A 13136-nucleotide genomic window follows, 5' to 3' on the forward strand; every position below is an offset into this window, starting at 1 on the left:
GTGCTGGCAGCAAACAGCTCTGCAGTGATGGAGAAGGGTGGCAGGAACAAGGGATATAGGTGCCATGCCCTGCAGTGCCTTGCAGCACACTTCAGGGTCCAGCATGTCGCACTGCCTTCCCCTTGGCAAGTTACAAACGCTCTGCAAAATTATACCCAGCCCTTGCTTTCATCATCTATTTCCCAGTAGAGCTTGAGGCTGAAGGGGGTAGGGGAGAGAGGACCACACCCCAACTGTGGTGGCAGCCAGATTGGTCAGGTCTCCAAGGGGGTCCTTCTGGGAAGCTTTGGGTGGGGTTGATCAGCATTTGAGGGCATCGCCTCTGCCTGCAGGCAGGATGGAAGGTGTGTCTGATGGACCATCTCTGGATAAACAACACTGCAGTTTGGATCTTAATGCTCAATTCACTCAAAGCTAAACATAGTGCTATCTCCAAACTAATTGACACATTTTCACCATGACACAGACTTTGTTCCTCACCCTTGTTCTCTTTGCTCCTTTCTCCGAAGGCATCCAACCCTCTCTACCGAAAGCCAATTTCCACACATAACGTAGAGTTCACCTTCAACAAGCTCAATAAGTCTTACAACGGTACAGTTGACTGATGAGGTCTGAGTGCCTGGCACTGCTGTGGACAATTGCTTGACTGTACGTGCTGCTTCCCCACTTGAAGATGGGATCCTCTTCAGGTATGAGAATCCCTTACGACAGGACTGGTCGATGACCAAAGCCTGTTATTTGCACAGTAAGGAGAAAGGTCTGGTTCATTCTGGAGGCATGGACGTGGAGGCAGGCTCCCTGCCTGTGCTGATGGACTCTGAGCCGTGTGTGACTCCATACCCCAGCTTTCTGGATTTATTAAACCTGCCAACTAAGTCAACCAGGTGCCATGTTGCAGCTTTAGACATATCCCGTTAGAAAGGGTGACTAGATCAAAAATCACGGGAACCCACGCCATCACAAGTTCTTAGGGGGGAATTAGCTTAAAAAGAGGAAGGTGTTGGAAGAATTTGTGTAAGAAATTAGGATACAAATGTTCTGCAGTTTTTAGGATTTTTTTATATAAAAAACAAAATAAAACTATTGTGCATATTTGATGGCTGTGAGGAGAGTTCATTGTTTCCTTGCTGAGCCCCCCACGAAAAATGGGGCTTGCTACTGCAAGCAGGAGTGGTACTGCCTGATTGATTTATTAGTAGAGCCTTATCAGTCAAAGCATAGCTATAAAAATAGGAGGTGGAGTCGCAGGGACTGCTGCAGAAGTTATGTTGATTTAATACCCTGGTGTTGACCCAGGGCGGGGAGTGCTTCAAGGAGCTCCTTCTCTGAGCTGGTGGTGTTAAACAGATGGGAAACTGGTGGGAGCTCAAGGGAAATGGGAGTTTAGGCTGAGGAAACTAAATTAAACACCCATCCCTTGGAGTGTGCAAGCAGGCATCCGGCCTGGGTGCCTGCAGGAGGGCAACTGGGAGCACACAGCAGCTCATCCAGACCTCAGACTTTTTACCAGAAGACTATTGCTGTGGGGTCCAGTGGAGCCCAGCTGGAAAAGCAAGGGAGCCCTGAGCTTTTGGTTGGAAAGGGAGCTGAATAAAACACAGTGTTTTTGCTTTACAGCATACATTTCGCTTTGTTTTTTCGGTTTCTTTTCCCCCACCCAAACCTTTCCCCCACCCAAACCGTTCCCCCAGTCCCATGTGTTTTCCTCTGGAGTTGGGGCTTGGGTTACCATGCTGACAGCTGCAGCTTTAAACCCACACAGACAGCAGCGGGGCTGGAGCCGACACAGGAGGAAAAAGCTGGAGCAATTGCTACTGCCTGGGGTTTTTTTCCTTCTTTTTTTTAAATTTCTTTTTTTTTGGCTCTTCACCCTGAGCAGATCATGCAATAGTCAGCTGAAGGAAGCTTGCCAGGGAAAAGCAAAAACAAATGGTGTTCATTGTTTTGACTTGCTCTTCTCATTGGAAAAGGGCCACGGGCCCATCCTTCCGGATTTTTTTTTTAATGTGTTTTTGCCTCTATAAACAGAAGCTCTTATTTGTTCAGTATGAACAGCTCTCCTTCAAGAATTTTATGGTTCCCCCTCCTCCTATTAGCAGCACTGAAGAAATGCAGCAGACCAGACTAGAAATATCTTGGAATGGGGATTTTGAGGAGGGCAGCAAGTGGCACATTGGCAGCATCGGCACTGATCAGGTAGGGTAAAAAATCCAAAACCTCAAGCAAATGAAGTCTGTACCCTGTCTTCCCACTTGATTCCACTAAATCTACCCCAACAGTGGGTGGAGGGTGCAAGGGCAGGCTTTGGTTAGATGCTGGTGGTGCCTTTGCCTTTGGCTTTTTGCCACCCACTGTGGGTGGGCTGGGAGCTGTCCTGCCTCCTCTCCACAACAGCACAAGCATCAGGACAGGCCTGAGCACTGCATAGGAGCAGCTATTCAGAGCTCCATGTTTCCTACACAATATTGAGGTCTAGGCTTAAGTTTGCAGGCTGAGACATTGTCCCATTGTGTACCTGGGACTAATGCTGCCACAATGGGAAGGAGCATTTGGATTTTGTGACTAACCCACTGCCTAGTGCCAGGCTGGCAAGACAGATTTCATCACTATTACAAAACTAAAAATAGGAAACAGCCAAAAAATAGTCATCATGAATAGACAGAGCAAGTTTTAGCATGGTTCATGTGACTGCCTCACACAAGCCATACTGCCCCAGGCAGGGAAGGGGGGAGCAGGAAGAAAAGTGGAGAGAAAGGAAGGACAGGAATGCTTTAAACCAGCTTTGCTACCCAAAGCAGCAAACACTGTGAATACAGTTTTGCTGCAATCAACTTATAAGGGACCAAGCAATTTAAAAATAAATCCACCCCTTTGCACTCTGAAAGGAAAGGCATGGGCAGTGCCCCCCTGCCACCCTTTCCCTTGCACCCTAGCAGATTACCTTTGTGCTGTGGCATTTCCCCCAACACTGGGTTAGTATCGAGACACTGCGCAATCCAGGCAGTTGTCGGGAGCCAAGATTTGACTCATTGCTAAGGGGTGGTTTGGGCAGGGAGAGTGGAAAAGAGCAGAGAAAAGGCTTGGGGATGGGACTGCAAGTGCCCTCCTTCCCCTGCACAAGGATGCTCCGCTGTAAAGCAGACTGGTCTGCAGAGTGGGCAGGGAACAATGTGGGAGCAAGTAAGCAAGGGAGGGATGCCACAGGCCAGGCTCCCAAGCCAGTATAGAAAAAGAAGGGAATAGTTGGTGCTGTCAGTGAAGAGCATCCTGCTGCCTGTGGCACTGCAGTGGATAGTGCAGAGCAGCCCCCATCCGTCCCCACCAAATTTAGCTTATCCACAAGGTTACATCTGAAAAATTAGAAGGAAGTGATGCTAAGGCTTTGCATGATGGTGTAAGCAGATCTGCCTTTACCCCTGCAAGTGTAGTGCCAAGCACAGTCATGAGAATGGTGTATTTTAGTCAGCAGCAGTTTATTTGTGTCTGTAAATACACACAGCCTGACCACAGCTAGCATTCCATAATGAAAACTCCAGCAAAACGCATCAGTGGGTCAAATGTGATGGAAGAATGTCAGTGCTTGTCTAGCCAAGCTGGAATCCGGATGCCATTGCAACATCAGCTCCTCCTGTTTCCCCAGCCACAGCTGGAGTCTGCTGCTGCAGGGCCACCAGGCCTGGGGCTCACAATGCCTTTTCCCTGCGCTGCTGGTGTTTCTGGGGGAGGAGAGAACACCATTCCTTGGGAAAAGTCAAGGCCAATGGCAGCATTACTTTGTTAATTGTGGAGATGCAGTGTAACCCCTTCACTGTTACACAAGCCTGAGTGAGACATGCCCTCCTGCATCCTCTTGCCCTTTATGGTGGACTAAGGTGCTCAATAGCTCAAGGCAGAGCATGAGCTCTGGAAGATGAATTCTGCACACTCTTGCACCTGTTAACCTTGGATTTCTCCAGCCACGCGGAAAGCGAAGGAGCTACTGTATTGAGAAGGGAATCACTAAGATGCGAGACAGGAAATACCAAGGTGAGGTAACTCACTACATCTGCAGCCCAGTAGCATCTCCTGGCCCTTTTATCATCTCCATAACTGAGTACATGCCAAACTGGAATTGACTGTTGTTCTTCTGCCTCCTCTTTAGTGCCAGACTGCCAAAAGTTAAAACAATACAGCAGAGACCCAGCAGTTTATTTCATCCTTTATTCATGCCCTCTAGTTTATGCTGGTGTTCATTGGACAGAGCCTGTCAGAAACCTCTCCATTCAGCTGACACAACCCAGGCTCACCAAGCCTGTGGGTGGGCAAAGGCTGAAACTGTGGGTTTGCAGGACCCTGTCATGCACAAGGACACAAAGTCTTTATTTCCTAAATTACTTTATTGCATTTTACTACAAGTCACAACTATCAAGGCAAGCATACTTATGATTAGCAAAACAGGTATATCTATAATACAAACTGCTACAGTTATAAGGCTGTTGTGGTTTAACCCCAGCAGACATGGGGTTAAACAAACACCATGCAGCCACTCACTCCCCCTGCAGTGGGATAGGGGAGAGAACCAGAAGAGTAAAAGTGAGAAAACTTGTGGGTTGAGACAAAGGCAGTTCAATAAGCAAAGCAAAAGCTGAACACAAGCAAAGCAAAACAAGGAATTCATTCCTTCAGAGTGTGGCAGGCACGTGTGCAGCCAACCCCAGGAAAGCTGGGTTCATTCACGGTGATGGTGCCGTAGGAAGATAAATGCCATGACTCTGAACATCCCCCCCTTCCTTCTCTTCCCCCAGCTCTGTGTGCTGAGCACGACACCATATAGTCTAGGATATCCCTGTGGTCAGTTGGGATCAGTTGTCCCAGCTGTGTCCCTTTCCAACTCCTTGTGCACTCGCAGCCTCCTCGCTGGTGGGGTGAGGAGCAGAAGAGGCCTTGACTCTGTGCAAGCACTGCTCAGCAGTAACTAAAACATCTCTGTATTATCAACACTGTTTCCAGCAAAAATCAAAATCATACTAGCTGCTATTAAGAAAATTAACTCTATCCCAGCCAAAACCATCACAAGCAAATCAACAGCAGCAGAAATCAATATTAGCAGTAAAGAATATTAGTAGCAATTTTATATTTCAGTTTTACAAGTCACAATAAAATTACCACTAGTAAAGCAGCAAATATACTTATCAGTAATTATTATTTAATGCAAGAGGAAATGTTCTCAAATTGTGCCAAGGTAATTTTTAGAAGTAGTCTAAATACTTCTATATACAATATACCAACAGTATACTTCCATAGGGAGGTTTAGATTGAATATTAGGAAAGATTTCTTCACTGAAAGGGTTGTCAAGCATTGGAACAGGCTGTCCAGAGAAGTGGTGGAGTCAACAACCCCGGAGGTATTTCAAAGGCAAGTAGATGAGACACTTAGGGACATGGCTTAGTGGTGGAGTTGTCAGTGCTGGGTTAACACTGGGATTCAATGATCCTAAGGATTTTCTTCAACCTAAGTGATTTTATGATTTTATGATTCTAGTCTAAATCTTTCTTTCCTGGAGTGAAGAGGTCGTGTTTAACTTCCGAGGTATTTCAAAAACAGACAGGATGCTCAGAAAGGCAGCAACCCTCCTCTTGTGTGTTCAGCTCCCAGGGTTATTGGATGGCAGCACAGACTAAAAATATATACTAATGAATTTGAAGGTCTTTTCCGACCTAAATTATTCTATGCCTTTGTGTGTGTGTCTGTGTGTGTCTGTGTGTGTGTGTGTGTCTGTGTGTCTGTGTGTGTCTGTGTGTGTGTGTGTGTATGCCACTGTCTATGTATATGTGTATACATATATGTATATACAGAATCACAGAATATCCTGAGTTGGAAAGGACCCAAAAGGATCACCAAAGTCCAAACTCCTGTACCCACACAGGACAGCCCTAAGAACATATATATACATCTATATATACACACATATATGTAAAATTTTGCTGGTACCAAGTGCTCATCAAACCCATCCCAGAAGTGGGGCCAATTGACAATGGACAAAGTCTCACTTGGACAATGATCCGCATCACAGAGCCTGGAGTCAGCCTGGCATCCCTGGTGAGGGATGTATCATGGGGAACAGCTGTTTGTCCACACTGGGATGCATCAGAGAAAGGTGCTCCATTTTGGGGTAGAATTAAGTCCTTTTTATACCGCAGAGACATAACGAGGAATAGGACACTGCCACTTGGAGCAGCCAATAGACTCTGCTAACATCTGTTTTCACCTGGCACAGTCAATAAATGATGGTATTTTCTATTCTGTCAGAGCAATGTTTGTATTTCCAGACTGTTTTTTCTCTTCTATCAGTTAGAAGAGACGATGGCAGTTACCAACTCTTTATTTCTCTGGATGGTTTCCTCCTTCTCCAGCCTTTTTTTTTTTCAGCTTTCTAGTAGATAGATTGCTGTTACAGTTCCTTAGTTTTGCACCTTGCATTGATGGTATCTCAGGATTTCTCTGCTTTCTCAATACCCAGCTGCACTCCCAGTGCTGCTTTTGGCTCCCAGACTGGCAGGCTTTTTCGCTGTATTTGAGCAGAGGTCGTCTTCTGTTCAGTATTTTCCCCCTTACAATCAGGGCTGCTCCCATTGCTCCACCCTGTGGCCCATGACCACTGACAGGTCACTAGGAGTGAGACTACACCTGCCCGGTGCGTCTCTCTTGCCTCCTAATGCGTGAGGCGGAGGAGACCCATGTCCATGTCAGGCCCAGAGCTGCTGAAGTTCCTGAGAGGGTTTGCTGGTTGAGGCACGAGTATACCATACTGCTTTGGGTAAAAGTGATGCAGACAGTGCTTTGATACAAGATAGAAAAGCACAGACCCTGCAGCTTAGACAAGAGCTAATGTCACGGAGAAGCGCCGTGCCCACGCTCTGGGCTCTGGCAGTCGGGTTATTGCTGTGGCTGGCCCACTGGCCAGACCCCGGGCAGGGGCTGCCCTTGGGCTATTGTGTTGCTGAGTAACATTCACTTCATATTCGATTTGTTTGGCTTTGTTAGCATAGAAGCAGCGGGTAGTTAGTATTCATTAACACAGAAATACCCCTTTGTGTGCCTAAAAGACAATCCAAGTAGGTTTAATTAACCCCACAGTGATGATTTCCTTAATAATTTACCTGTGACAGTAGCCAACTGTGAGAATGAGCTAATCTCCATCTGTAGATTATTTAGAACTTCCATATTAACATTTTGGGTAATTTCAAGTGTAGTGAAATTAATAACAACTACTCAGTTTAATTAAGCAATACCCAAGTTTGGAAATAGTGCAGGTCCAAACTTAGATGGTCTTGTTACTGCAGGGTTAAACACTCTGCTCTGATTACCTACAGGTTAATGCTTGTGTTGAAAGTTAAATGTCAAATCTGGAGATGGAAATGCCTATGGAGCAAGATGTGCTGTAGTACAAGAGCCTGTCCACTGTGGTGGTAGACTCTTAGAGGGATTACTGCTGCAAAGCCAGAACCTTCCAGGGGTTAAAAGTTGACCACCAGCTTCACTCGTAGTCATTGTCATGTTTGTAGAATGAATAGAAAAAGAATTTGGTTTTGTTAATCAGAATGTCCAAAAGAGGTTACGATCTATACAGCCAATTATGTTACATCATTATGTTCCAATTATCATTAGTACTAAGCCAACTCTGTAAACAGCAGCATGTAGCATTAGGACCGATGAGATTACAGTATCTTTCACAATTCATGTTATTCATGTCCCATATAAGATGCCAGAGTCCATTAAAAACCCCTTTGTTTGTAATTGCTGATTCATTATTTCAGGTCCACGAGATTTCCGGAATCAATATGAGCTTGTATGCTGTCCTATTTACACAGAAACCATGCTTGGGTGTGGTTGTAACACAAAGTGTAATTACAATTGCTTGTCTTCCTCGCCCAGATTGAATTTATGTCCTGGAGCATCATAATGCACCATGGGGCCTCACCATATCAATGTGATTTAAAGGTTGTCAATAATTTGGTGTATTGGGGAGTAAGTATGCCAAATTGGGTTGCTTCCAAGGTGCTATGGAGACAGGGTCTGCTGGGCATCAAAATTTGGCATCTAATGATCAAGGGTGGGGTAAGCAATACTAACAATCCAATTTGTTGCCTGCTTGAGAAATCATATTCATAAATTGAACGTGATCACTATTCCATTCTTGAAATAAGGGAACAAGCAATAATGTAATTACGAGAGCTGATAGATATAATAAAAAAATTGTAAGGAAGAAAAATGCTCATGATATTGTTTTATTTCATGTCAACTTGCCAAATTGGTATGATGAATAAAGTAGGACCAAAATCCAGGAATAACAGTATGAGTTTCTGGTTGCTGATGTTGCAGTTAGGATGACCTGAAAGAAAAACAAAATCGCTTCATTCCTTTTGGATATTAGGTAATATGGATATTCCTTACTTAGAAATGAGATGCCTGTCACCTTAGTGATTGAGAGGGCTTTAAATTAGGTTTGAAGGGCAGAGGGGAAAAGACCAGACCTAGTGGATGAGGGAAAGGCTGTGGATGTAGTCTACCTGGACTTCAGCAAAGCCTTTGATACTGTCATCCACGGCGTTCTCATGGAGAAGCTGGCAGCCCATGGCTTGTGTCCTAGTTACAGGGGCTGGGACCAGTTTATCACTATGTGGGTGTAACCAAAACTGTGTATTCTACAGCCTTTATGTCATTTCTGATTGACTGTTAATAATGGATCATTCCCAGCAGCTGCCTGGGGCACACCTGACACCTCAGGCTACAAACTCTACAAGGAGTGTTTCTTTGTCTTCACACTAATGACTCAGCTTTGATAACTCCCCTCCAGGGAGGCATTAGCACCTTCACAGCCTGTGGGGTCATCTCTGCTAATGGGCCATAGTGGACTGGCATAATAGGCAGCTGCAAACACCTAGACCAAATTGGCTAAGCAAACACCTAGACCTTGTCCAATTGGCTTAGAAAATTTGGCATCACTGGGTGGGTGAAAGGATTGGTGATTCAGGGGTTGACACTTTTGGTAGCTATAATTTGTTGTGTAGTAATTGCTAGTTGTGCTTTACAATGTATAATGAAAATGATCCACAAGGCTTTCAATCAAGTATGGATTGTTCAAAAACAGAAAGGGGGATTTGTGGAGTATTTACAGCACAATGGACACTTCGAGAACAATCCATACGACCAGCTCTGAGGAGTGGTAGGCCTCACTTGACATAACTTTGGAGGTCATTAAAAGAACAGTTTATAGTTGCAAGTTGTGTGAAACTGTGTGTACGTGACCGATAAAGAGAAAGCTGGAAAGTCCCCAAGGCGGATCGGTAGGAGGGACTTCGGGCAGCGCGGCTGACGTCAGGACGCGTGGACAGGGCATCGGGACCAATGAACTAAAGGCATGAAGCGCGTGCACGGACTGAGCTATCCAATTGCTTTGTTGTAATCACGTACCCGGAAGGAGCTGACTGTATAAAAGCTAAGCCGTTTAAATAATAAACTGAACATCGTTTGATCATATTGGTTGTCTGTGCGTTGTTTCTGAACTCCTGCCGCCGCGTGAATCCTTACACTAAAAATGACAAATACTTTGCCCATGTTTGACGATTTAATTAACCTTCATGACAACCGAAGCGTGCATCCTCCAGAACTAAACATCAGCAACTCATGTCCGGCTAATCTTCCTAATGTTAAAAGAGAACTCACAGACTCAGAAGCAAGAGCATTAGTTAAAGAGAGACAAAAGAAAGACAAACACAACTTTAATGAATGAAGAAGAAGATTTTTTATTATTAATCATTTAAAAGAACTGCGCACTTTAATACCCAATGACCCAAATATATGCTGGGATAAAACAACGATCCTAAAAGCCTCAGTTGATTACATCCGTAAACTGCAAAGAGACCTGCAGTGCACAAAAGAGCTAGAAAACAACCTGAAGAAACTAGAACATGCCAACAACCACCTGCTGCTCAGAATACAGAAACTTGAGATGCTAGCTCAAGCATATGGACTGTCCCTTGTTCCGTCTACAAACCTTTGCTCCCCTGATATGATCAACACAGTTATCGAACAGGATCCTGTGCTGGACAACTACACCCAAAACATGATGTCACACCACGCAAACCTGTCCTGCACCACCACCACCTGCAACCTCACTGACATCATTGTCACCTTCAGTGACAACCTCGGGAATGTAACTGAACCAACTGGCACTTACAGTGCTCCTGTGAAAATGAGATTCAGACTAGAAGATATCCTAATGAATGATCAATATTAGAAATACTGTTCAAATCCCAAGCTGCGGGTGACTTGATAATAGAAAAATAAAAGAGATAAAAATATATTTTATCTGATCATACAAATAGAGTCTTATCCATGGAGCCGACACAAAATGAAAATAGCCCTAACCAAAGGGAAAGAGAAGACTCCTTAAACATTTTTAGTTCAATATTACTAGATCACCCTTACTGTAAAAATCCTCTTGAAAAGCCTTCACCAGAAAGCACAGGACTGAAATCAGGAACTCACAAAAGAGACAAAAAAGACAGCAAAAAAACTTCTCGGGTAACTGATGAGCAATTGGCAACATAGCTTTGTGAATTTCTAGATGAATTTACAAAGAAATATGGCAGTTTAATACCACTCTGTGAAAAAGATGTCCTGAAGAGATTAAAAGAACTCTTTAATGAAGATTTCTCCCATAGAAAACCTTTTATCACCAGAGAAATCATGAAATATCAAGAAAAACATCCCAAACCCTCCACTTGCAATTTCCAGATCTCCTATAATAAGCACATACTGGAGGCTGAGGTGAGCTTAACAGGGCACAAGTGTAAAAAGCACCCCACTGCGATCAGCCCAGAGGCCCCTTGTATCCTTGGCATAGACTACCACAGGAGAGGGTACTTCAAGGACCCAGAGGGGTTTTTGATAAAGCCACTGTGGACACAGAGAAGATCAAGCAGCTATCTACCCTGCCTGGTCTCTCAGAAGATCCCTTTGTTGTGAGATTGCTGCGAGTTGAAGAACAACAGGTGTCAATTGCTACCACGATGGTGCACTGGTGGCAATATCAGACAAACCAAGACTCCTTGGCTCCCCTCCATGAGCTGATTAATCACTTGAAGAGCCAAGGAGTCATTGGCAAGACTCACTCACCTTTTAATGAATAGTCCTATATGGTCAGTGCAAAAGTCTGATGGAGGGTGGAGGTTAAAGTGGACTATTGTGGGCGTAATGAAGTGATGCCAGCACTGGGTGCTGCTGTACCAACATGTCAGAGGTACAAAACGACCTACAGTGGAAGGCATCCAAGTGGTATGCAACAATTGACATTGCCAACACATTTTTCTCAACTCCTTTGCAGCAGAGTGCAGGCCACAGTTTACTTTCATGTGGAAGGGTGTCCAGTACACATGAAATTGACTGTCCTAGGGGTGGAAGCACAGCTCTACTATTTGTCATGGACTAATATAAACTGTTCGGAAAAAAAGTGATGCCCCGAACATCTACAATAGATTGATGACATTGTTGTGTGGAGCAACAAGGCAGAAGTTTGAGATGGCAGAAAGAGTAATTCAGTTTCTTCTGAAAGCTGTTTTTACCATAAAGAAAACCAAAATCAAGGGACCTGCACAGGACATTAAGTTCTTGGGAATAAGATGGCGTGAAGGACACCATCAGGTGCCTATGGATGTGATCAACAAGATAGCAGCTATGTCCCCATGTTGGGAGGAATGGGTTAAAAGTGGTAGATGGATGAGGTGGACTGTAAATCTCTGTATTTAATATCTATCTTTTTATTGTAACATCTTTTAATATCTGTAATAAACTATTAATTGGTGCCAGAACATCTGCTGCCACCCCCTGACCTATGAGAGAGAGTGAGTAGGTTTAGGAATGTACACAATGAATGCACTGGCCACTGTTATCCAGTTTCCATTAGGGACCAGTAGTGTGTAGGGATGATAACAGAATCATAAACATGATGCACCATGCTCCAGTGAGCTTGCAGCTGGAAATAACCCTTGATAAACTGATGTAAACTGCAGGCCAGTGATCCTCTGGCATGGACTGAGTTTAACAGTGCCTATGTCTCTGCTTGTGTGACTCTGCCTGGGTGTTGCTTCAGTGATCCCCTGCTTAGTGAGGTAATGGAAATAAATTTACTCTTTGCATTCTAACCGTGGGTTTGTGGTTGTCCTGGCTGCCTGCCTATGCTGACTCACACACTCCACCAGCTAACAAGAAGGACACAAGCTTTCCTAGGCCTTGTGGGGTTCTGGAGAATGCATATACTAGGTTATAGTCAGCCCGTGAGCCCTCTCTATTGAGTAACTCAAAAGATTAACCATTTTGAGTGGGGCCTTAAGCAGCAACAAGTTTTTCAGCATATCAAACAGGAGATAGCTCATGCAGTAGCTCTTAAACCTGTCTGGACAGGACCAGCTGAGCAAAATGTACTTCACAGTGCAGCTGGGGAGCATAGTCTCACCTGGATTCTCACTCAGAAAATATCAGAAGACCATTTGTGTTTTGGGGCCAGGGTATTTACGTATAGTTAATATCACACAGTTATAGTTAATATCACTGTTTCACACAGAATCACAAAATTTTCTGAGTTGGAAGAGACCCATGAGGATCATTGATACAAGGACTCCCAGAAACAACATCTCAGCCTTGGCCATATTGATCACCATAACTGGTCTACTCTGACCTCCAATTGGGAGGTCTGGAGACACACCATCTATAATGCCACTGATGCTTTGGAGAAAGCACACAGGATCACTCTTGAGGAGAAAAGACAACGCAGAAAGAATCGTGCCTTGCAGAATATACCACCTAAGGAGTCCTTTTGCTGTGCCTTTTGCAACTGGACCTGTCTATCTCGTATTGGCCTTTTTAGCCACCAACACGCTCGTAGCAAATGTGGGTAGAGCCCTTTCCAAATCATCATTCACGAAGCCTAGCCACAATGATGTGTGTGGCATTTAGTGCCATGGTCTAGTAACCATGGCAGTAGTGGATCAAGGGTTGGACTTGATGATCTCAGAGGTCCCTTCCTGTGGGGAACATGTTTTAGGGATGCTGGACGATGCATTCTGGGAGATGTAGTTCCCAAAACATACTCTAA

General features: G+C 44.6%; 1 protein-coding gene and 1 pseudogene across 1 annotated transcript in view; both read left to right on the forward strand.

Annotated features, from left to right (window-relative positions):
- Nucleotides 1-1621, forward strand: part of ITGB5 (integrin subunit beta 5) — a 54909-nt gene extending 53288 nt beyond the window's left edge. Inside the window, exon 14 of the mRNA XM_018072694.2 lies at nucleotides 510-1621. Within this exon, the coding sequence (XP_017928183.1) occupies nucleotides 510-605 (96 nt within the window). The 3' untranslated portion in view covers nucleotides 606-1621. The remainder of the gene's footprint in view (nucleotides 1-509) is intronic.
- A 7418-nt stretch (nucleotides 1622-9039) lies between these two features.
- On the forward strand, nucleotides 9040-10765 carry LOC108639657 (annotated as a pseudogene).
- Nucleotides 10766-13136: the final 2371 nt, after the last annotated feature.

This window comes from Manacus vitellinus, unplaced genomic scaffold (genome assembly GCF_001715985.3).
Source record: "Manacus vitellinus isolate BGI_N305 unplaced genomic scaffold, ASM171598v3 scaffold_22_pilon, whole genome shotgun sequence".
Classification (NCBI taxonomy): Eukaryota; Metazoa; Chordata; class Aves; order Passeriformes; family Pipridae; genus Manacus; species Manacus vitellinus.